Source organism: Rhodnius prolixus, unplaced genomic scaffold (genome assembly GCF_049639745.1).
Source record: "Rhodnius prolixus isolate KJV_2025 unplaced genomic scaffold, Rpr scaffold_11, whole genome shotgun sequence".
NCBI classification, from domain to species: domain Eukaryota; kingdom Metazoa; phylum Arthropoda; class Insecta; order Hemiptera; family Reduviidae; genus Rhodnius; species Rhodnius prolixus.
Window position 1 is genome coordinate 17,995,375 of NW_027411625.1, and position 25,891 is coordinate 18,021,265.

At 33.9% G+C, this 25,891-nt stretch overlaps 3 protein-coding genes across 13 annotated transcripts in view; 2 read left to right on the forward strand and 1 right to left on the reverse strand.

The window, feature by feature from the left end:
- Positions 1-10,830, forward strand: part of mesh (sushi domain containing 2 mesh) — a 74,481-nt gene extending 63,651 nt beyond the window's left edge. For 3 of the 4 annotated variants that reach the window (XM_074137721.1, XM_074137722.1, XM_074137725.1), the window contains exon 21: positions 932-6,030. In XM_074137721.1, coding sequence (XP_073993822.1) covers positions 932-1,401 — 470 coding nt within the window. In that variant the 3' untranslated portion in view covers positions 1,402-6,030. Of the gene's footprint in view, positions 1-931; positions 6,039-10,567 lie in introns of those variants that run through there. The other variant, XM_074137724.1, reaches the window with a different exon arrangement.
- A 1,314-nt stretch (positions 10,831-12,144) lies between these two features.
- On the reverse strand, positions 12,145-25,829 carry LOC141459114 (ribitol-5-phosphate transferase FKTN-like). Of its 7 annotated transcripts, XM_074137731.1 has the most exons (7): positions 25,691-25,810; positions 24,954-25,177; positions 22,923-23,075; positions 15,209-15,327; positions 13,863-14,131; positions 12,691-12,955; positions 12,145-12,459 (listed from the first exon to the last, which is right to left on the reverse strand). In XM_074137731.1, exons 3-7 carry the CDS (start codon positions 23,043-23,045, stop codon positions 12,246-12,248), a joined length of 990 nt encoding a protein of 329 aa, XP_073993832.1. In that variant the 5' UTR covers positions 23,046-23,075; positions 24,954-25,177; positions 25,691-25,810; the 3' UTR covers positions 12,145-12,245. The 7 variants fall into 7 exon arrangements, with proteins under 7 accessions (XP_073993832.1, XP_073993830.1, XP_073993829.1 ...); XM_074137729.1 differs by lacking the exon at positions 24,954-25,177 and having other exon boundaries at positions 25,691-25,829; XM_074137728.1 differs by lacking the exon at positions 25,691-25,810 and having other exon boundaries at positions 24,954-25,683.
- The window catches only part of Nrg (Neuroglian), a 133,356-nt gene continuing 127,071 nt past the window's right edge, over positions 19,607-25,891 (forward strand). The window contains exon 1 of one of the 2 annotated variants that reach the window (XM_074137716.1): positions 19,607-20,250. The gene's annotated coding sequence lies outside the window, so the exon portion shown is untranslated. The remainder of the gene's footprint in view (positions 20,251-25,891) is intronic. The other variant, XM_074137717.1, reaches the window with a different exon arrangement.

Below are 25,891 nucleotides of genomic sequence, written 5' to 3' on the forward strand. Positions count from 1 at the left end.
GACCCCAAAACTGCAAAAGAAGATTATTGTACCGTCTTCTTATAGGCCTAGTAGAAAAAACTCTCCTTTTCGTAAGTTCCAAATATTTAAATACTAGTTTTCTTCGTGCCTTGATCTCCACTGGTGTCGAAATACGAGTACGTGGAAGTATTTTAATTATGAATTTAAAGAAAAACGTAAACGCTAACTGACTAAAACCATATCTCCTTAAATATTGGAACAAAATATTGTACAATTTAAAGTCCCATTGATTATTTTATTGTGATAATAACTGGATAAAATGGAATTTAAAAAACAAAGAGATTTTGTTTTTTTAAATTTAAGGCCACAACAGCTGAGGTCTTTGGCACCCAGAGTTTTTTTCAGTACACTGCCGGCCTCCGGACAGCGTTCTCTCGTACAGACAACATTATTCAACTCAGTGAGCTGTAAGAAGCTTCTAGGATTCGAACTCGCGTTCTCCGCGTGGGAATCAATTTAGTACGCTAACCAGTGAGCTAATCCCTTCCCTGAGAGAAAGTTATGTGATACTGGGTTTGATTCCCGGTCTAGGCTAGAATTTTATTTAATGAAATAAATATTATTTATAGCAAAGTATGTTTGCTAGCCGCCACTGTTCAGGACACCTAATTTGGTAGTTGGATGTAAAACCTGCCTGAAAAAATTGGAATTACTTTACTTAACAGACAGTCGGGAACTTAGAGACTTCTTAACACTCTTTGGAACTAAGGGGACCACGAAATGTGTAGTTCCGATTAACTCTAAATAAAAATCCCGCACTATTTAAATATTTCTTCTTGACAAAAAGATTGGCAAGAGAATGTAAAACCCAAAACAAACTGTGCTAATTTCCCAACACAACGCCAATGTGTGGATCAAAAGGTTTCAAATAAAAATCTTTATTTTAAAAACCATCTCTGTACATTTATAGGTTATGTGGAATACGACATCAAACAGCTTGCATCCACTTTGCTAGTACTAGGCGCCATTTTGCTGCCATTGATAATAATTCTGGTCTGTATTGGAGCGTTTTACTATAGGAAACATAAGAGAAATACACCGAATAACAGTTGGAAATACCAACCACACAACGATGTACCACCCACAGCGTCCACTAGCCTATTGCAACAGAAAACGACCCCGCCCTTAGAGACTGATAAAGTAGACGAACATCCAGTAACTTCGCAGGCTTTACCACAGAAGACTAGAACACCATTTATTTATGATCGCACTTATGATACTCATGAACCTTTACCCGGTCGACCAGATATAGATTTCGAGGATAAAGATTGGGATCTACCTGCTAATGAGGATAGTCCAGTTTTTGCGACTACCCCATCAAAACAGGCTAAATCAAAAGACTCTCGAAGGAATAATAGCGTTGAAACGGACATTTTCTGAATATTATTACAATTTTAATTCTCATACACACACTCTCTCTCAAAATATTAAGTTTTAGTGATTTATCCGGTCCTAAATTCAGTATATTCGAGTGCCAAAAAACATAAAAAAGCAAAAGAACAGCCTATCTATTCGATATGTTGTCATTACCACCCACCTTGGAAAAAGTCTCAAAGGGGAAAAGAGCAGAGGCCAAATTTTTCTCCTGCATTGTGGTCAACATAGATCTATTGTGCCCCCAGTGGTGCTGGATGAGACCCTCCAATCACCAGTCCCTTCGAGGAATCAAATTAATAAATCTGAGGAATCTCAGAATTTGGAAAATTTTAAAAAGTGTAAATCCCCCTTCAACAACTGTTAACTACCTTGAAATATTTGCACTCTAGTGTTGGATCCAAGTTTAAACTTAAAACACTTTTCTAAATTTATCCTTCAAAATAAACATAAACCTCCACTTTCTGCGACGTTCGCCTACTTTTCTTTCAGCATTTAATTTAGTTTTGTACAAAACTTTCTTTTGTTGACGAAAAACTGCTTGCTTTTGATAGCATTGTTTCATAGTTTTCAATGATTCATAGACGGTTAAAAAATGAATTTTTTCCCCTCAAATGGATAAATTGAACCTCTATCACACTCCAAATAAACAATTTCACGTTGACCAGAATAATTTAACCCACTTGATGATAGAATCAATCATTTGAACTTTAAAGTACAATATGTTTTTAATAGTTTTATAAAATTAATTGAAAGTTGACTATGATTTGCCACTTTAAACTTCAGCCCATGTATAGTTGGCAAAATAAGTATTTGCACACTTTAAAATTTGAAATGTGAGCGATTCATATCTTTCAGTAACTCAGAAACGTTTATTTAAATAAGTATTTCTTTTTGTACACAAAACAAAGTACCATTTTTTATTATTTGAAATATATTTGCCAGAATCTTCGCACATGTAATTTATTTGTTAAAAAAAGAAAAGTAAACGGAAATTTGAGGTAAGTTCATTATTATATTATGGAATGTTTATTCAAAGCTTATTCAAGAATGAAAATAAATTCTACTGTAGACATAGTATGTCAGAAAGCAGAAATTTATCTTTTTTCAAGCTAATTCTCTGTAACTAATTTTTGTATGGATATTATTTTAGGAAACACAAAGAGCTTCTGTATTCTGACTGATTTCTGCAGAAGAATTTAATCCCACACTAAAAAATACATGAGCTACCCAAACCGTTAGATAAATAATGAAGATATCTCAAATGTCGTTTTTTTTATATTTTCAATAATTTGGGGGTGATGTGATCGCGTCCGGAACAGTTAGTTCCACGTGCCCCTGGATAATCTGCATTTGTAAACAGTAAACCGAACGATCACAATGACGCCGATGGCATCAACCCGCTATTATTATACCACAAGTCTATACTGGGTTTTTCACAAAACAATGACTCTCAGACTAATAGGATTCCGGCGTTAAAATAAATAAATAAAAACTTATGTTAACAAGGACAATTGTTTATCATTATTCAACATTTTCTAGTTTCTCTCTTAGGATTCTATTTTTAGCAACAATTTCGCCAACTGAGTGTCGTGAGTTTTATTATTGTCTCTTTTGATGAACCTGGTCAACTATTTGCTACAGCAAACGAAAATCCAAAATAATCATTAGATTCAATTGAAGATAATAAGCCATTTTGAAAGGATTCAGAGCACAGTGTAGGTGTAGATGATAGAACACATCCCTTTTTGAATTGTATTTCAAATTCTGTCTTGTTTGAAGTCGTTGGATTGCCACATAATTTAGGAATTTATAAAATATGGATTTTTCCAGTGTTGCTGGAGTGACTTTTAGAGAATATTTTCAATTCTTTGTCTAAATGTCCAATCAATCCTGCTGTTAAAAATTGTAGTCTATCCTGATGATCACCGTGCAAAGTTAGCATGGACTAAAAATATGGCCTAATTCCTGATTTATTTCTGTCTTTCAAAAATGTTATTTAAACCTTTCACTTATTAATTTATTGAATTGTCCGTACCAGTAAATCCAATATAACAATCAGAGCAAAACTTCACTAAACTTAGAAATTATTTAAAATTTTCTGTAGTCCTTGCTGAGATTTAAGTTCTGTTACTAACTGAAAAGTGTTAGACACAAATTCACACAGTTCATTTTCATAAGATAAAACTAATACAATAAAGTAATAATACATTCTAATTATAAAGATTCACATATTATTGCATTAGTTAGATTCACAAGTTTCAAAGAGTTGTTTATCCAAGAACACTAGTATTTCTTCGGCATTTGATGTAATAAAACAGTTCCCATAGGCACTAATAAATCATCAAATATCGGTAATGTGTCTTCCTTTCATTGGTATCTATTGATCTAAATCTTGGATCCATCCAGGTTTTTGCTGACATCCATTTCTCGATTCTTAAACAGCGTACGTTAAAATCAAACTTTCTCTCTTCTTTTTGCTCTAAAAATATTAAATTAAACATTAGATGAGTAATCAACGGTAAAAATGCCTTTTTCTTACAGCGACTTAATTTCAGCTGAAATTTGATAATCTAATTACATTCACCTTATAACATCTGGCATTAGCATTATAAGGTTCACCCCCCCCCCCACAACAAAAAAATATAAAAAAGCATTAGTTCTTGTTAGGGATTGAACATTAAATAACTGATTAAATAAATAGATTTCCAATTAACTCCGAGTTATTAATCGCTAATATTTCTAAATTTGTGAAGCGTACAAATACTTATTTTGCCAGCTTTAACCGTATTTCATTGTCTTTTCAGCTGAACAATATATAACCCAGACACAATGTAATTACTATTTGTAACTGATATTCTAAATTTATTATTGGACCCATGGGTTCCAGCTAAAATGGTTCACGAGTTTAATATTATTATTTTAGATTTTAATTTTAGTTTTTACTGTAATTTGACTGATAAATAATTACAGAGGAAGGATAGATTTTGCTCTATTCCACATTTCAAGGCGTCTGTTCTCTTTTGTTTTTAACTAAAAAATAAATAATAAAACAAAATTCAATGACAGCAAGATGGCCCTCCATGTGGAATGGAAAATCTAAACCTGACTCTAAATGTAAAAACTTGACGATGTTAATTGAAATGAGTTATAATTTAGATATTTTATTTTCCATTCCACAGGGCAATTAGATTTCAGCTTAGAGTAATCTTTAATATGTTGTTAAGCCTAAATTTAAGAATGTATCTACATATTGTTTTTGTATCAAGTATTTAATTTTTTAAAAATGTATATATATATATATATATATATATATATATATATATATACGAATTACATTGTTTGAAACTAAAAATAATTTATTTTTCACTTCTGTCTTATCTAGTGACTCTCCTGTTATTCTGGAACTAATCTGATACAAATAATGATAGTTCTAGTCCTAACGCAACTACTTTAAAGAAGATGAGGGATTTCTAAAGTCCTCAATCTTGCGATTTCCTGCACTATTTGCAGCTGTTATACATTAATCATTTTTCACTAGTCAAATCATTTACAAAGCACAATAAGTGTTACTATTTCTAACATTGTAGAATTAAATTTATTTCATTAAAACTTTAAATTTTATTTATGCAGATCATTTATCAGCGTGTTTTCTCACATTTTAATTGTAACTCCAAAACGGTATATCACAGATGCGCAAATTTGATATTTATTATAGGTGCCATTAGGGGACGTAACAATAAAATTGGTTCAAAAACGTTTAATAATTCAATTTTATTAAATGTTTCCCAAACTAGTTACTAATCAGTTATGGGCATTATTCAAACCTATTCGATTAACGAATGATTATTTTATAAATGTAACTCTCCGTGCGAATGAATTTTTTCTTATTAATACTTACTGCTTTTTTGGACGAGTTTAACCATTTTATCTTACAATATTAACCTTCTTTTGAATCAAATTTTATCACTTTTTAAACCATCTGGACTGCTAGGTTTATTGCAAGTTGCAGTCTTACTCCTGAGTAAAGATTGAAGGCATAGGTTTTCCTTTCAATTAGGTGAATAGTCTTAACAATGCTGTTTCTGGTCTAGGTTTTCCACTCACCATTTCGCGACTTAGGTGTTACTATGTTTAGATAGCTGCGCTTACTTGTTAAACTTAATGTTACGCCACAAGAGTTCAATACCCATGAGGGCTTCGTAGGACCTCTACTGGCCAGATACCCTACCTCCAACCACACTTTTGTTGAAAAGCTTCTTATAAAGACTGGGATTTCCAATAGTTTATGGCCAAAATGTAACATATCGAATTTAAGTGTATCAATTCCTATCCTTACTTTCGAATGAGTAAAATTAAACGTTCCAAAACAAGTGTAATAGGTGCTTTTGGGAGAGTTTACTTGTTAAACCTTGGTTAGTAGTTTCCAAAACTAGGTGAGTATAATTCGATTTTATTGCAATATCTATATTTACTCTGATAACAAATTAATTCGCGAACTATGTTCTAGGTGAGGAGGAATATTCCCTACAGGCTGCCGGTATCACCTGGGGCATAATTGGAGGATGTATCGTGCCTATCATCTTGGTTATTGTCTGCATCGCTTTCAGATTGGTCAAGAGGAAACAAAAGTTTGATCGCATGTGAGTAGTATTCTGATGGGTTCATTTTAAGTATTAGGTGCTTGCACTAAAAATCTTGATTTTTTTTCGGAAGTAGCTCCAAAACCGAGTCCGCTGTGAGTAAACATCTAGGTAAACAATATCTGACGAAGTATTGTCACAAGAACAGCATTTAGTCTATTTGAAGTAACCTCATGTAAAAGATAAATGTTTCTTTATGCATCTGATAAATCGTTTTTAAGACCTGTGTTTCAGGATCACATTTAATTAGTTTTGGTGACACAACTACCTTGAATGATGCATTTTTTTTTAAAGAAAAAAAAGTTTCCAACAAAACTTAGAAGGTCTGACAAGCTGTGCTCTTCATCTCCTTAAAAAATCAGTTGGTTATTAAAGCTCTTGTTGAAATTTAGCATACTAGTTTAAAGGTTGTGTGGTAGTAACAAAAAGATTCAACAAACCGTGAATGTTTTTGAAATAGGGCATAGCAATATTTATGAAATATAGGAATATATAAAAAGGGAAATCTAAAGGGGTGAGGGTTGTCACCAACACTCAAAATACCAAAAGATTTAGACAGTAAAATATTTCTATATTTACATTTAAATCAATTGTACAAATAATAATAATAATAATAATAATAACTAGAGAGGTCTAGACCACCTAAGGATAATTAAATGACTTTCAGTTTTGTCCTTTCGTAATTAAAACAGAGAGTTACATTAACACCTGCTCGGCTGTACAGTATTTTAATATTTGTTCCCTTTATAATTAAACCACAGATTAATACTTGAATAATTTAACATGGATTTGGACTTAGCCTTATACTGACAATATTCATAATCTGTACAATTAAACCACTAACTGACAAATTTGAAATTGCCACAGGGAAAAATTAAATAATTATAATAAAATCTCGTACTGGACACATAACTGGGGGATAACGCAGGGAAAGAATGGTCATAAATTATATTACGGTCTCATTGTAAGCGCGTGAGGCTTACACCCAGATGCGAAGAGGGGAAGATGACGTAAACGTAATTTAAGTCGATACGTGCTCGGGGGGGGGGATAAATAAATACAAAGAAAATATTTAGTAATGAAAATGGTCAAGAAAACACTTACCTTTAACGCACCGGAAGCGAGCGCACACAGCATCCGCCAGGCGGTGAAGGATCTCTAATTAAGCGGTAGAAGGGAATAGGAACTATTAAGGAGCTTAGGTAAACAAGTGTGTAAAGATGTGTGTGTGTGTAATGTGTAGCTGAGCTCCTAGAAGCGTAAGAAATATTGGGGTTCAAGCCCAAAGAGGCGTATTAGAATTGGAAGTGATGTAAGCGGAAGAGGGAAGGGTAATAGTGCACCAAGTGCTCTAGATGCGGATGAAGGAAGAGGTAATAGTACAATCAATGCACTAGATGCGGATGAAGCGAAGTGCTAGATATCAACGGAAGTGACTCGTAGCAGGCTGAGATGCAGTAAGAAGTACACCAGCAGGCAGACTCGAGTGACGTAGGGCCGGAAGCAGCCGATGATGAAGCGTTGCGGAAGTACGAAAAGCTGTACTGGAAGCGGTGGTCCAGCGGACGCGTACTATATCTGATGCAGAGCAGGGCCAGACGTCGACTCGTTATGAAGCGGTATGGAATTGAGGAGCACAAACTTACTTGCACAGAGTCAGCGGCGTACTGAACTACAGCAGACGGAAAAACCCCACGGGTAAGAGAGGATAGAGAAGGGGAAGGTTGAAACCATGGGAACTGAGAACTAAATAAAACTACAAAATAGCAGAAAAATAAGATATTGGCGGCGACACCAAAGGAAAAGATTAACGAAAAATAACGCGTACTACGAGAATTGGAATAAGGAGAGAGAGAGAGAAATAGAAAAAGGCGAGATGGAGAACTGTCAAACGGTACCGCCGAGAAAGGACGGTACACGGCTTAACACTCATACAGGGCTCAGGACGGGGGAATGCAAACAGCTATTGACGGTACGACATGGTGATCACTAGCTGGACTGGTCAATAATGGCGTCTGACCCACGCGGAAGACGCTTGGGTTGAGCTTCTCTCTTTTCTTCTTTACAGTTTTGTCAACTGTTTAGGTGGGAACCATTTGCTGGCAAGATGGCGCGAACAGTTTCAAATCCAAACTTATCTTCGGGGCGAACAAACCGTTTTACAGTAATAAATGCAAATATTTGAAGATAGAGCCAAGAACTAAGTACTTGGTCTACTTGGTGCACCGTAATATCATCCACCTTAAATGAGTGATTAAGATTAAGATAGTGAGACGGGACCTATGCCCCACGGCACCGCAGCTAAAAGAGGCTTATCGGCCTTTCCCTTTGGATCAAATAGACGAAACCTCCCCTACTAAAGAGGTTGAGGGATTTCCCTACTAGTTCTTTTTGCGCTACGATCTCCTTTAGTCTCAAAGATCCAAAGGTTTCATAGCGCAACCACTGGATTGCAACGCAATCTAACAACAAGTGAGAGGTCGTTTCCTCCTCTTCCTGACACAAACTGCATAACGGTTCCGAGCTAATAAGCCTCATCTTGAACAGATGTTACCTGAACCTAGCCACACGAACTGCACCCTTGGTGATTCCCAGGCACTGCTAAGGGCCCCCGTAATCAACAGGCAGGCCAGTCTCTGCACCCTGGCTAGAGCCTTGATGGCCGTCTATTTTACAACCTTTCTCCATCACACTACCGCGTCGTAGGTGATACTTGGAATGACTGTCCGTGTATAGTGCCAGAAGGTCATTTTGGGCGAAAATTCCATATCCCACAGGTTCTAGTAATAACACAAAAAGCCGGTTTTGCTTTTAGTGAACTTGATACAGATGTGCTTTCCAAGTGAGTCTCAAGTCTAAGACAACGCCCAGATACTTGCCTCACCCGACACGACCAGAGTTTTGTCAAAAATTATAACATTTTTTTAGCTCTCTGTGTCCCTTCTCCTAGTAAAGGGGACCAGAATAGTCTTAGAAGGGTTCCCAATCAGTAAGTTCTACCCTTCACCAATTTTCTATTATCTTAAGCGCTTCCTGCATGAGCTTAGCAACAATTGTCTCGTTCCTGCCTCTGACCACCGCAGAAATATCAGAGTACCAGATCTTACTGAACTCACTAAATTACAAAAAAAAAAATCAGCAATGTGTGTGAAACAAATGCTTTACCTTTAAGGAAAGTGGACATAACAAGACTCCCTTCTGATTATGTTAACGTCTTTTCGATTACACCAGTACGCACCACTCAACGAGTCAATAGTCTTGGGCGATCTCCACTCTTTTAGAACGAAAGTTTGTCGACACTTCGGGAATCGCATAATAGAACCAGTAGCATTCAGAGAATCAAGGCGCTTTAGCTCCTATGCCGGTGACATCTCCTGAACTCGATGCTCAACCCTACCGCTACCATCAAATGGAATGAATGGAACTAGCGAGAACTGATTAGTCTCCCTGCTCCAATAAAAGTCAGCAATATGTGTGAAAGAAAAGTTTTACACTTCAACAAGAACGAATTGAGTCAACATAGCGTCGACTACACCTCGTATGTTCACTTAACGCGCCAATGGTCTGCCATGGAGCTGCTTTACTGTCCCGAAGAGTGACTCTCCGGTAGCATTGAGACTGGGTTTAGCAATGCATACCATGCAAAAATCGAACGAATCTTAAAATTACCTATATTCTCAATGAGTTAATCTGTACAACTTCAAGCAGAAGGAAGATTATGATGAAGATTAAGATGGGGAGTACGGAATGGGTTTATAGGAAAGGAGACATTTTTCAGGTGACTGAGGCTGTAGCTGCGTTAAAATGCCCGCAGAAGCAACAGAGAAGAAACAATTGGTGAAAGCAGTAGAAGTTGCTCCAGAAACCTCGAGCTTCCCGATGTCGCGAACTTGTATATATTGTTCAAAATTACGTTCTAGTAAAATCTGTGGTTTGAAATTTAATTAACTGAAATAGTCTAAAAATTCATATTTGGCCTCATTCGACATGAAAATATTATAAGAAAATAGAAGGGAAGGGATTAGCGCAGTGTTTAGCTTACTAGATTCCTACCGTGGAGATCTTTGGTCCGTATACAGCTGTCGTTATTTTTTTCTTTCTATAAGCTTCTTACAGCTCACTGTACTGTGTTACAGTCCTGTGGTGGACAGTATTGTATGTAACGGGAGAATACTGTCCGGAAGGCGGCGGTGCACTGATAATTTAATGCCATATGACCATTTCATTGTGAAATATGTTATATCATTACGACTAATAAATCTGATGTTAGTTGAGCAGCCCTAATTTTTGAATTACCTTAAAGAAAGTCGTTTATTTACTGTTATTACACATAAAAGCCTTTTATGAGAAGTTAGACACGACAAGTATACTTTTCAGTAGCTACAATCCATAAGCTGTCATCTATATAATACTGACATTTCACGCCTCAATAAATCATTTAGGTCGCAGTGGGTGGGGCTTTATAACAGAAAACTCCCGATAGAAATCTCAATCAAATGCTCCCGATTACTATAAATCCTCTATTTCAGACAAAGAAGCCAGAAGGATATGACAGCGCAGTACTATCCACCACAATCAGATCAGGAAGACTCCCGACTCCGAAGGGAAACAGACTTCACTTGAAATAACTCTCTATTGCCTAACTTATTCAAAACTTCATTTTTTAAATATAGCTTTAGGAAGTACTTTATTTCATATTAGATGTAAGAACTTATTATTAAGTAGACTAATTGAATATTCTTATCATTACATTGTTCAGTGCTCAAATAAATTTATTTATTATGGTTTACAATTATCTTCAGTACCCTTTTCTATTTACTTTTTAACTCGGTGCAACATTATTTTTGTGAATTTTTAATCTTAAAAACTTTCATTGACTTAGGACGTTTCAATTCTTTTAGTCACATTGAAAAATACTGTATATTCTTCTGTAACTTTTACGCAATTGACTAGTCATTGGTAGTCAATTTAGTTGCTCTTCAACTGAGTCTTGGAACCTACATGTAGGTTTTGATCTAGGGCCGCAGTACATTCTTACAGAAAGTACAATAATCGGAAGTCCTACTATAATTACTCATTATTAAGCTATATTAAATGCATTGCTATATTTCGAAGTTGAAACTGATTTTTAACGACCTTCTTTATTCTTTCTTTGATATACAGTTTTTTCTATTAGAGGAAAAATATAGACTGTCTGTAAGAGCGACTAAGCCATTTGGGATAAGATGCAATATCTTTTATCTGAATATAGATTCACTCTCCCTCCGTAAATAAAGCATCATCAGCAGGCTACGGAACCCTGGTTGACCCACATAATCCATTTGAAATACGCAAATTGAAAAACCTTTGACCCAAAATAGAAGCAATATTTCCTAAACTCTTAAACCGAAAAAATTGAAATAATATGTTGTACAGAGATGGAATAAAAAGCATACAAGATTGTGGCGCAGCAGTCGTCATCGAGAGAAGGAAGTATAAGTTCGGACTACCCGCGTCAAGTAATATTTATTTTTCAAAACTACACGCTCTACATATGGCACTGAGTATTATATTAGCTCACTGATATCCTTGAAAGATTTATATTCTAAACATCCACCAATCCAGGATATACACACCCTCCTGCACAAGTTGAAAAAGGAAGGGCCTAATGTCTCATTTATTTCGGTACCTCTGGGATACAAGGAAACGTTGCTGTAGATGCTGCAGCGAAAAAAGCCACCAGGATGACAGTTTCTATGGAAAAAAAATTATCACGCGACATGATTCACACAATAAAAGGTACTATAAATCAAAGGTGGTAACTGGATTAGACGACCGTCACAAATAACAAGCTGAGAGCAATCAAACTCTGTGCATCCCTGGGACTCATCTTCTAGATCCATAAAGAGAGAGGCGGTAGTGATAGCTCGCTTGAGAATCGGCCTCACACGGTTGACCCACGGTTACCTTATGGGTGGCGAACCGATTCCCTTATAAGTTACATGCTACGTACAATTAACAGTACAACTATTGCCAAGAATGTCCTCACCAAACGTAATTTTATTTGAAACATGTTTCTAGGACCTGCAGAATTTGTAGGTTCAAGAGGTAGTAAAAAACGAATAAATAATAGTCTAAATTTATTTTGTTTAAAACACATATTTAGTACCAAACATGACTATATCAATAAATACATAAAAAAAATGGCCGACAAGATTTTTACCATTTTTACCACGTCCTGATAACAATAGGCCATTTACCTGGAGGCCAATATCCGTTAAACTTAACATTTGAAGGACTGCTTTTCCAATCCCATTGTCTTATTGGTATAGTCCAATTTGGACCGTAGTTGGCCAAAATATAAGTCTTCGTGTCGCAAGGTACTCTCACTTTTAGACCAAGAAATGAAGTCCAACAAAGATAGAATTTTTCGAAAACGTATCTAAAAAAAATCAATGAATTCATACAATAAAATAAAGACACTATCAGAACAAGGCATTAGGAAATGGATTTATACTTTTGACTAAAAACGGTAACCCTTTCTATTAATGAGAAACTGGAAAAGAAGAAGAAAATTCAAAAACTGGAGAATAAGAAAATTAGAAAAAGAACCACCGAAGCTGCTTGATTAATCCTAAGATATATAACTAATATTTAATAAACTTGAATTTACTTGAATTTCTTTCCTGTCTTCACCTGAGTACCGCCATTCCAGTAAGTATCTCCCTCGACATAGAAGAAAAATATATCAAGTTTCAGAGTAGACTGCTGATCTACAAATGACAGCTCTAATGAATCTTCTAATTCGCCAAACCAATGTTTCAGGTATAAGTGATGCGCGTGCATATCTGCGATAATCTGGTAATTGAAATCTTTCACAAAAACACCTATGTCCACGTCTTGGCTGTAGGAGATAATGTCACACTGCCGCAGGTATCCTGAAAAATAGGAGATAATAAAAACTGGTGTGAATACTCACACGACTTCTTCTTGCAATGTACGATCACTTTGCATCAAAATATCTACAAAATAAGAATTTTATCAACATTTATTTAAACCATATATCTGTAAAATCATAAGGTACACAAAAAATGACAATTTACAGGGAAGCATTAGTACCTCTTTCCCTAAATTATTTTAAAATCAATTTGCAGTAGGTACATATAATATCAACCGCCATAGCATGTCTACTTTTTTATTATTCAGATTTTCATTCACTTTTGAAGATAAAATCATTAGGTTTTCAATAGACAAACTTAACTTCTACATAAAAAAACACACTTCAGTTGTTACCAAATATTTTACTGATTATGAGGAAGGTTACAGAGTATGTATGTATAATAGACTATGTGACTGAATACATGCGGAATATCAATTTTATCTTTGGTTTCATCCGTCGTAGCAAGTTGATTACTAACCCTGACCGGTTTCGAACTGTCATCCATCATCAGAGATAATTTGTTTGGAGTTAAGATTTGATTTGATGAATCAGCAATGTATTGCAAGTCGGAAACATAAGTGAAGTCGAAATCTCTACAACAAACTGATTAATACACTTCTAATGATGGATGAAAATTCCGAAACCGGTCAGGGATACTAACAACATGCATGCTAAAATCAAAGACATTATCCAGCACTGCGTACCAAACCACATTTTGATCATATCAGTTTTTCTTAAACATTATCCACGAAAAGATATTATTATTCCGAGAGGTAAAGAGCTGGAATAAAATTTTATCTAATAACAAAAACTTCAACAAAAAATTGATAACTTAGAACACAGATAATTGCAAAGAGCGAGTCTTGTAAAAGTCTCACACCAAAATTTTGTTTTGTTTGACTTACCCAGACACGTTCCACTGCTCAACCAAAATGGTATTGACAAATTATCCAATACGACTTTAGTTTTAAATAATAATTTTCTGGACTGATGGCGGAATCTTCTTGCTTTGACACTTGTCTCCGATTTGTAACGGTTTTTGAATATTCTAGCGTTTGTATGATTGCATTCGATAAACTTAGAATGTTTTATATTTTTTATAAATTTAATAATATTTCTAGGGTATAGATAATTTCGATAAATTCCATTGATTTTCATCAGAGTTCCTTGAAACCTAATAAAAGAGAATAGACAACTTTTAATTATTTGTTACAGGTATTGAATAAAAATTAGGTCTTCACATAATTTGGGTAAATAAATCTCATTTAATGAATATACTAAAAAAAAGTAATTATATTTTTAAAAAATTTAATTTTAATAATTAGGTAAATCATTTTATAAATATTATAAAAATATTTAGTTTTGTGTTACTAAATCAAATAATTATTAAATAATAAATACATACATTTTAAATTTTTTTAATTTAATTTATATTGGTGTTCGTAAAAGTCAAAACTGATGTTACTGAGAATTTGTATCATACAGCACATTTTGTAAATTTGTGTGATTGATGTTCACAAATATTGTATGATACGAACTATCTTGGTGCTATTCACCAAATATTATTTGCCGGAATATTTTACTAATCGAATTACTAATAAAAGGAGGTTTAGTTCATTTATTAACTCTTAAAGGAGAGAGTAAATTTCCTCAGAGATTTTACATTTACAGAAGTTCTAAACGATACCCTGAGCCAAATATCTGATTACCGATATAATTTAACCATCCTGTTTCATATAAACTGCTGAACCTGCTGAAAAATAACTTTTTTAGGACAAGCATTAATTTTAATCACATACTACCGGAATATAACATCAAAATAATTTTAAGAATGTAAATTATTATTATTTAAGAATTTATTATGACGCTATATATAAACATCAATTTTTCATCAAAATATCAAGTCTCATAATTTTTTTATTTTTTGTTAATATCGTTTCGGCTTTTACCATTTTCATAAGTTTATAACTAAAGAAGTTCAACAGATAGTCTTAGTATTTTTCAAAATAGATTTTTTTACTTAGACAACATACCTGTTTTAAAAATTTATGTTTCAAATATGCTTCATTACAATGGATATTGTCCACTTCTTCTTTTATGGAGAGGAAGAAAATATTAATTATTTAAGACAAAAATAAAATATTTGTTTACCCTCTTATTCAATTGAAATACACGCTAAGATTAATAAATACAATGAGAATATGAAAAAAAAGATACCGCCCTACTTATTTGATAATATGTAGGTACTTACTTATCTAAAGCACCTTCTTGTGTTAATATTCTCCAGGTATTGTTCTGACTAGAATTTAAAATTTTGAGTTTTGAATGGAATTTTTGATCATTTTGTAAATTTCCATACCACCAGAAATCCTAAAAAAAGAAGAAGATATTTTGGACCCATTTGCTTGTTTGGGTTGATTTCCTTGAATTGTAATATTACATCTAATTCTGCATATATACTATACAATGGTTTAGATAAATTCAAAGGTTTTTAAGGCACAAATATTCGGGGGAAAAGTATTAAATAAAGGGCAAATTGAATACAGCAATAATAAGGAAGGTTAATTTCATTATTATTATTATTATATACTGAGAGGCAAAAAAAGTGGCCACCCTTCAGTATATGTACTGATTTGCAATCAATTTCTTATTAACGTCCCCACATACTTTAGAATAAATATCAGGCCATTTGTAACATACATGGGATTTAGATCTGGATTACATGCTTGCCACTCTAAACCTCGGATTGAAGCGTTTTCCAGGTAGCGGGAAACAAACTTTGCTGTATGAGGCCGTGCATTATCGTGCATGAACAAAAATTCTTTGCCAAAGTATGGTACGAATGGAACAACAGCCTTCGAAAGAATGTCGTCTATGTAGCTAGCAGCTGTTAGAGACCCTCTCTATAAAAATTAATTCAGTCCGAACGAGGTGGCCACTGAATCGTCCCCCGTGTCGATACAACACCATCAGGCATGTAAAGAGATATCTCGACAGGCAATTTGATGGGCATGTTATAGCCACACGGGGGACGATTCAGTAGCCACCTAGTTCATCGGATTTGACACCTATGGACTATTTCCATTGGGGATACCTGAAAAACAAGGTGAATATTCATAACTTTTTTCTTTCTTTTCTTACATATGCTTATCTAAAAGTATTTCTAAATCTAGGTGTATTAGAATGAAGCCGGGATTTCATCTGTAGATGAACTAAACCAGAGAATAATAGATGCCTGTAACTCGGTTAAAGCCGAATCTATTTCTTTGGCAGTAAGGAACAATTGGCAGGAAAGAGCATGTCTATGCATCTCTAATGGTGGAGGCCATTTCGAGCATGATTTGTAATATTAATGAGGAGTAAAATTTATGATAAAATAGTACTTTTCTTCTTATTCAATCAAAAAACCGTTATATTATCATATTGAAATTTCTTATAAGAATCATGTTTTCATTCATAACCTGTAAAATATCGCTCACAAAAAAAACCGTTCAAGTAAATTTTTCTTAAAAAAAATAGAGGAATCTATTTCTGAAATAAAAACCGCACCTTCCTATTTGAAAAAATGAAGTTGGTGCCTGTACCTCGCTTCTGGAAGCACCGAAAAAAATTTACAAATTAAATTTGGATTTCTAAAAAAAAAAAATTAAGGGAACACGTATTTTTTAGTTTTTTTCTAGCTATCTTAGTTTCCGAGAAAAAGTCGTTATCCATATACCTTGGGACACCCTGTATACAGGTGACCAGAGTTATATGCTCCACCAACTTTTTTTTTAAACGGCGGGAAATTTCGAAAAAATAGAAAACACGTATTTAATCATTTTTAGTCTAGTTTATTTTCAGTGATTGACCCATTTTTTTAAACCCCTGTATCTCGGAATACAGCATCCAACTTTTGTTTTTCAAATGGAACGTTATAGTTTTTGTTGCATATTTTTATAGTATTTGAGCTCCTGAAAAAAACAAAAAAAAAATTTTTTGAAATCGGTTAGGTTTTTCAAAAGTAATGGTAATTTAAAATGTGAAAAACAAATTTCAGTTTACTATCAAAATTACGTTATTTTTTTTTTTAAAGAATCTGTTCAAACTGGGCACAATCAACGATAGGCAAGCCCAAACTCTGGACTCCCACGCTTTGCTTGTAGCAGCACTTATGGAGGCGAAGTCAAGATCTAGGCAGGCTAGAGTTAGTCGACGTTCAGGTTGTTTTTACTACAAACGTTTGGTGTGGAGTTTTAGGAAATCAACTAATCGGCCCATACTTCTACAGAGAGAACTTAACTGGTGAAAGATATCCAACTTTTTTTAAGAGATATTTTGCCAGTTCTGCTTGAAGATGTTCCTCTACAACGTCGGCTAGATATGTATTTTCAACAAGATGGTTGCCCAACAAATAATATGAGAGTGGTTCGAGCTTACCTGGACAGAAATTTCCATGAAAAACGCTCATTGTCCCATCCAATGGCCACCTCGATCTCTGGGCTTAACCCCAATGGACTATTTTTTGTGGGGATACCTAAAAAAATAAAGTGTCAAGTATCTTTAATCTCGTGGCTTCAGTCGATGATCTGAAACGTGGAATAACTCTAGCCTGCCTAGATCTTGACTTCACCACCTTAAGTGCTGCTACAAGCAAAGCGTGGGAGTCCAGAGTTTTGGCTTGCCTATCCGTTGATTGTGCCCAGTTTGAACAGATTCTTTAAAAAAAATAACGTAATTTTGACAGTAAACTGAAATTTGTTTTTCATATTTTAAATTACCATAACTTTTGTAAAACCTAACCGATTTCAAAATTTTTTTTTTTATTTTTCAGGAGCTCATATACTATAAAAATATACAACAAAAAATATAACGTACCATTTAAAAAACAAAAGTTGGATGCTGCATCTAGAGACACAGGGGTTTAAAAAAATGGGAATAGTGGTTATTTTAAAAATTGATGCAGATATCTATGATTAATTGCAAAAAAGTAGGCATCAAAACAGCGTCGGCATTATGAAAGGAATTCACCTACCATAAGAATATAACTGATCAGAATCATCAAATCCAGTACGATTTTTTGCAAACGTGTAATTTAATAATTAATTTATTTAAGAACTATATTCAAAAATATAAAATGTACATTATAAATAATAAAATAAAATAAAAAGAAGAAAAATGTATATGATGTTAAATGAGGGTTAGGTACCAATTTCGAAAGGAAAGATTTTCGTTTAACGAGTTTAGAACTGTGTGCTATTCTTTAGTTAATTAAAAAAATATGCTAAATAATGTGAATAAAACACAGATTTTCATTAACAACAAAATAAACTTTTGGAATTAACAGGTTGTGAAGAGCTTCCCCTTTTTGATCCCCTTTTTTAAAGATAATAAACATCTCAGATTTAACCCAAGAAGGAGGGATTGATTCATTAACAAGAATTCTATTGAACATTGTAACCAACCACGCTAGCGGTTACGGAGCCGAGGGCTTTCAATAAAACAGTACTTCTATAGCAGTTGGTTTATTTACATGAGTTTAGAACTGTGTGCTATTCTTTAGTTAATTAAAAAAATATGCTAAATAATGTGAATAAAACACAGATTTTCATTAACAACAAAATAAACTTTTGGAATTAACAGGTTGTGAAGAGCTTCCCCTTTTTGATCCCCTTTTTTAAAGATAATAAACATCTCAGATTTAACCCAAAAAGGAGGGATTGATTCATTAACAAGAATTCTATTGAACATTGTAACCAACCACGCTAGCGGTTACGGAGCCGAGGGCTTTCAATAAAACAGTACTTCTATAGCAGTTGGTTTATTTACATTAGTTACCAAATAATACTTTAACTTACAAGTTAATCATTTACCAACACACTGCCCTAACCGACAAACCGACAAACAGACACACACTCATCCACACCGCGGCCTAACTAACCTACGTACTTTTTACTTAACTAATAATATATACTAACAAATAGATTTAATAACTAATACGGCTAATAGCTTTATTTACATAACATAAATTCAATGCTAACTAAAGACCAAACTCTTAATATATTACAATACTTAATAACTACAATAACGAATACAGTAAAAGCTCTTTTATCCGGCATTCCAACATCCGGAACGTTCTATTAACCGGCAAATTTTCAACTAGCTACGCACTCAAAAAAAAATGTGTTTTTAAGGTTTAATAAGGGCAATCACAGAAGAAAAAACAGCTGACAGTGAATCATCAGATGAAGAAATAGTTCAAGAAAAATTAAACGTTTCATAGAGTAGTGCTGCAGATGCTTTTACAACGCTGCTAACGTTTGTTGAAGGTGAGAAATGTTACTCGGCTCAGGAAGTTTTGCAACTGCATATGCTTCATTCAAAATTTGTTGAAAAACGATCATCGCGTATCAAACAGTCAGATATCCGCGATTATTTTAAAAATCATTAAAACATAACTCTTAATGTACTGTTATATTTAATTAATTTATATTTATTAATTTATATTTATATTACTTTTATATTTATTTAATTATACATAGTTAAGTTTACTGGTGCGTGTTTTATTTTTAGAAATGTTTTTAAAATTTATTTTCTCTCTTCAAATTTCTTGTACACTCAATTTTAATGTAATACTGTATCTAACAATATGGTAGGGCCTACTTCATTAGAACATAAAAGCCATGTACAGTTCTGTATTTCACTGAGAAATGTTAAAGAATCATATTTTACATCTAATTTCTTGCACCGAAATTAGCGTTCTATTATCCGGAGATTTTCGATATCCGGCAACATGCCGACCCCGAGGGTGCCGGATATTAGAGCTTTTACTGTACTGAAACACGCGAAAAGTCCAAATCTCTCGCCAATCCTCCACCACCACACAGAACTCACCCACCGCGGCCGATATCGCCTCCTCAAGCCGGATGCCAGTGCGGGACTTCCTCTTACTATCTCTCTTAACCTTTTTATCTTTTTAGAGCGTCTAGGGACACATGGACCTGTGCACGTCTCTCTGGCCTAGGCCTTTCTGACCAGCACCTCGTTGTCCCCACTCTCTCGCCATATGCATGTGCCCCCACTACTCCTCTATTCGCTACATATAACCATTACACATATCGCGTAAAATGCATAAGCCATTATCAGGCAAATGTTTATAGAATTCGTTAGGTGTCGAATCGGGGCCAGGTGCTTTAGCTAATTTTAACTTATTAACTGCCGATTTAATTTCAAAAACGGATGAAAAGTATCAAATAGAGTGACAGGAGAGGACGGAACAATTGAGCAGGATTTCATGAGGTATTCGTTCCATACGTACGTCTGCCCTATTTATATTTCTTTACAATATCCCAAAACTCCTTAGGATTACATTGTTCAATTTAGTGCGTAAATAGTTGTAGTAATTTAGCTTTTCCCTCCTAACTCTAACATTGAATTCCTTTTTTAAATTCAAAAAAATTTGGAAGTAATCAAAGTTTAAGTTATCATTTTTATACAATTTGTTGGCTTGTTGCATTTTTTTTTTAGCACTTTGACAGATCTTATTGAACTAAGGTTGACATTGAAGGCAACAAAAGACAACATATTTAATTGTTTGGCTACTTTATTTAAATTTGAGAAAAAAAGTCATTTAATTCCTCTATAGATAAATTATGTTTATACTCAATATTAGTAAACAGTTCTTTATATGCATGTTTATTTACATCATCCCAAATTAATTTCTTAACAGGTTGTGAGAATTCACTAACCGAATCGCTTTTTCTTATTGTGTTATTGTTACTTAATTCAAGACCGAATGATAACAAAATTGGAAAATGGTCAGACACTAAAAAAAAAAAAATATATATATATAATAATCGAGCACTTCCATATTAATTGTAAAATGTAGATCATAATTAAATTAATTATTCAAAATTGGCGAGGAATCGGTTCAAATAAAAAACAACAACTCGTCTTTTTGCCAACGTTTCGACAAATATATTGCCTTCTTCAGGGTCTGGAAATTACAAATACAGAAGTAAAAACAATTAAGAGAATAGAAAAATCAGTAATATAAAACTAAAAATAAATAAAATAATACAATAAATTTTTTATAATTATTGAAACTTAAGTGGCTATGCGGGTTGGTTGAGTTACAGAAAACTAAGAGCCAGAACTGGAGGTCAGGTATATACTACATATATATATATAAATATAACGGGACTTACACGGGAAGATATAAAGCGATGGGACAGATACAATAGACTAATTACAATGTTCAATTTGACATAAGAGTAAAACAGATGTTGGAAATTTCTTTTAATACAAAAACGTTAATGACAATCATAGGAAAAATCAAAATTCCCTATAAACTAAGTACATAGTATGAACCAAATGATTAGAAGTAAATTTAAAAAAACAGCAATAATTTTGTACATAAGTTTGATATCTTTTTATTTTTTAATAACAAAATTATAGCAATTGGCTAAGTTCGACGTGACTGTTCTAAACTTAACAGTGTTGTTTTGTTTCACTATGTGGCACATTTCTAGAAAATTTCATTTGTACTGTTTTTTTTCCCTACTCAGTATTGTCTCATTTTGGATGTCGAAATTTTGTTTGTAGTCTATGTTATGTGCTGTCTAAGTAGCGAGGTGGAATTGTCTTCTTTTTTTCGTCTTACAATCATATTGATACTGGTACAACCTTGCTTTAAGATAATGACTAGTCTGGCCTACATAACAACTATCATGATTAATGAAATACAGTACATTTTTAATTCATTCCATCCTAGACTGAACTTTAAAGTATAAATAGAATTGCAGATCTGACAGATACTTACACTACCATTCCAAACAACGTTTTCACCAAAAACTGAACTTTAAAAAAAGTTATGGCAATCAGCGATGATGAATTCAAAGAAAGGAATAAAAAGGAAATCACAACTATCTTAACAAACAATGGTTATCCCAAAAGCCTTATCTACAGTCTCCCTAAATTAATAAATAGAAGACCGAACTTCCAAAGAACGCTTCCCTTCGACTGTCAAGAACCTCCTTCGAAACATTACATTACTTTCCCTTACATTAATGCTCTGTCGGAAAAAATTAACAAACTACTTCACAGCTATAACAAAATCCCCGCATGGAAATCGGGGACCACCATTTAACAATTTTTCACCAAAACAAAGAGCAAAATTCAAACAGACCAACTATCCAACATCATTTACAAAATAAATTGCCAAGACTGTGATTATTTTTGTATTTGTAATATCCAGGTCCTGAAGAAGGCAATATATTTGTCGTAACGTTGACAAAAAGACGAGTTGTTGTTTTTTATTTGGACCGATTCCTCGCCAATTTTGAATCCTTAATTTAATATTTTACAGTCACTAAACCAATATTTATTCATAGACCATAATAGTTACTCCAAATTAGATCGATTACACTTTGAACATTATGCCCAGTGTAGGTGTAATTGCTAGGTTTATCATTCCTTGTGCTTTCGTTCAAAACGTAAAATCCGTGAGATTCCATAAAATCCAGCAGACAATCACCTCTAAAATTTACTGTTGTGTCCATTGAAGCCCGACAATTATCAAGAAATGTGCCCTCAAATAAATAAATATCATCGCTTCCTTTCCTCCAATTCTGCAATCTTTCAAAACTCATAACTCTTGCACTTACTTAAGTCACCTAAACATTCTGAGCCCCCAAAAAAAAAAAAATTGTCAATGAGATTTAAAAAAAAAAAGTTTGCGAGAGTGAAGAAGTTTGTGTACTATGAAAGCACTGAATCATAAATAACTGTATTGGCACGGTTTTAAATATCTTAAGATGTTCATAAATCTACAACTATGTTTTGTTTATTCAGCAGATACAGTAATCTACGAATTATTCGATGCAACAACCCTCGTACCAATATAGCTTGATTGAAATTTCAGTATCATTATTTTCGGCAGCATTAGATTAACTAATACACAGAACAAATAATATAAAGCTGATTACCTCCCTAGGATATAGTATGAGTAAATATACGACAGCAGTTCTTTGCAGAACAAATCCAACTACACAATTCTCACCAATTTCATTCGCTATTGGAGATCCGTGGTTGTAGGCAGCGTACGTCATGAAAAGTGCTGTTCTTAATCTTGTTAAAAACTACAAAGATAAACATAATCAATTAAATTTACTCATTAGCACTGGCCGAACAAAAAATATAGAACTATGATTTAAAAACTGTTAAAGGTCAAAGCTGATATAATTGGGTTACAAATAGTAAGGGGTATTTAAAACAATCCTATGTAAAAACTTATCTCAATGCTATGTACAAACTAATCTGAATTTCAACAAATAAAAAGCGTAACGAGAAACAGATCTACTGGATGTAATTGCTGAGAAAAATAATTCAACGGTTGGAAAAATTAATCGAAAAAAAGTATAGTGTGCCGTTATTAAAGGGAAAAAAGGACCATTTGTTTTGAACCCTCAAGGACCTAAACCTAAACCCTTGTGAGGTAGAGAAAATACGTCAAACGTGCAGCCATTAAAACAGGTTATCATTAGCGACTTGCCTAAGTTTACTAACTTGGAAAGTTTCAAACGAGAAAGGTCAGCCATTTGAATAAACCCAGAGCACTTTACAGGCCACTGTAGTCTTGGATACACACGGCCTTGACTTCGAATAGCTTCTGTAAGTAAGGTTTGGAAGAAAAACGAACTCCTCTGTCAGTTTAATGAGCTCGTGCGGCTTACAACTCCAGCTCTTCGGAAAAGAAAAATCCACACCTTTGCCATAAGCTTCTTAGTCTAAAACCAACAGAAATATCTGGAAGGCAGCGCTAACTAGGGTTACAATAGATCCTTAAGGCCTGATGTAGGATAATAGGCCAACCCCACAGAATGTAATAAAATGAAAAAGTAATTCATCACTCTCTGGTAAATTAAGACTTTTTAATGAGACCTTCTCAGCTAACTACTAGAATAGAAGTTTACTTTAAAAAAAACAACAAAAAAGCGAATGGTTCCAAAAAAAATAACGTTACCTATTGTAAAAGTGACTTTTACCTTGTAACGAACACTCTCGAAGGGAATGTTTGGAGATTTAGAGCTCAAGAATATCTTACAGTATAGTAGGCAGACCGGTAGATTAGAACAGATGCAATTTAAATTTGTTTAATATAAATCTAAATTAACACTTACCTCATTATAATCAATTCCTTTAAAATATTTTGAATCTACAGCTAGCAAAATTGGCATATCGTATATGACACTACCATCACTTCTCAGATTACTTTTTATTAAAGAATTCAAAATACCTTCTTGAAATACATACAAAAAAATATTATAATCCGAAGCTACCTGGCTGATAGTTTCCAAATCTGATATAATATCATGAATTTTATTATTAAATTTATAATCCCATGAATTTAAATAAATTCTATATATAATTATTAAAAAAAAACAAGACAGTATATAATTATGGCAAGATCGTTTCATTCGTTTTTCTTTTTTTTTTGGGACAATAAAGAATGTGAACTTTATTTATAACCTTACTGTTTGGTGCACATCACCTTGTGCAGCTCTGCACACAGGTTGTTAACATGCGTTTGTAGAACAAAATAAATTTGTGAGAATTCCATTTTTTTTTTAAACAGGTTTTACCATCAACTCCGCTCATGTTTCATGGTCAGAGACGAATAGTTAACATAATTTAATACAATTTCTCATGCAAACACATTCAATAAAATTTAAGGCAAAAGCGGTTAACCATTTCATTACACACCATCCTTGCTGTCTCTGTCTTTACCTGCTCGGCTATGGAGGCTAATATTTAGAATTTGCTATTAAGTTATTTAAAACTTTATCGATAAACTCAAGGCTTCAACAGGCTCCCAAAAAAGTTGATGTTTTTTTTAATGTATTAAAGGCGCGTCAACTTCTGACGTTATTGGGTAGATTTTCATCTCTGTAATCTGCGTGCCACTCTTCTAACAGGCAGCAAGAATTGGATGTTACCTCACAAAATGGATTGCTTACCCATTACGTAAAGCTTTTTCCTTAAACAGAGTGTCCAATAGGAGAACCAATCAATTTGGATAGCTCCTCATTTCCTGAAGCACCCAGAAGATCTGTCTTTCAAATTAGAAGTATATTATTGACAGATGAAACTTCTTCTGGATCAGCTACAAAAGAATGTAGTGCCTTCAGCGCAGTCTGATTATCCCAACAGATAAAAATCCCTTTTGAAGCAGAAGCCAAACCTGGAAAACAATTGTCTATTCACCAAGAGGCAACGTCCTTGTTTGCATTGCTACAGACCTTCCGTCCATTCTAAAACCATAATTATTACACCTTTGATAGTCATGAGGTATTACACTAAACGGATATGGCGCACCCTTAGCTTTAGCGACACTGCTTTTTTTAAGCGCGCTTGTCTCGCACCTATTCAGCAGTGTAATCTCTGTCAGTGTTGTAAAGAACTTTTTCTCTTCTCCGTATAGAGTCATGGATTCCAAAACAGTCATTTTATCAGGCGGATAGCTTTCGTCCCATCCCGACTTGTTTTTGTTAAGCCATCTTAACATGTTTTTTTTTAAATGAAATACAATTCCCGTGCTAATACCTAATCGCCTGCGAAGTAGTCATACAAACATTCTGCCTAAACTTTTCGTACTAAGGATACTTCGAAATGAGTACTTCCGATAATGACTTAAAATATGAAATTTGCAAGATCTCAATACTTTCTCTTACGAGGAATAAGACAATCACCGTACCGTTTCAGCTTTAGGAATCGATTCTGATGAATTGAATCACTCAGGATAAACCATTTGGACCATTAAGCCATTGCTAACTTTAACTGAACACGTAATACGAGTGGTTCCAACTGAATTGGGATCGTTATTTGTAGTTCACTACTCGTGCTTTCAAAAAAAAAAATGCAGAATGGCAATAATCAAGGCTAGTGTAGCTATGGT

Excerpts from the sequence above, each read along its gene's own strand:
- LOC141459114 (XM_074137726.1), bottom strand. The coding sequence starts at position 24,413 with ATGAAACGATCTTGCCATAATTATATACTGTCTTGTTTTTTTTTAATA. Across the intron at positions 15,328-22,922 it reads TCATACTATATCCTAGGGAG|GATTTCTGGTGGTATGGAAA; the intron begins GTAATCAGCTTT and ends TTCTTTTTTTAG. Across the intron at positions 14,132-15,208 it reads CAAGAAGGTGCTTTAGATAA|GTTTCAAGGAACTCTGATGA; the intron begins GTAAGTACCTAC and ends CTCTTTTATTAG.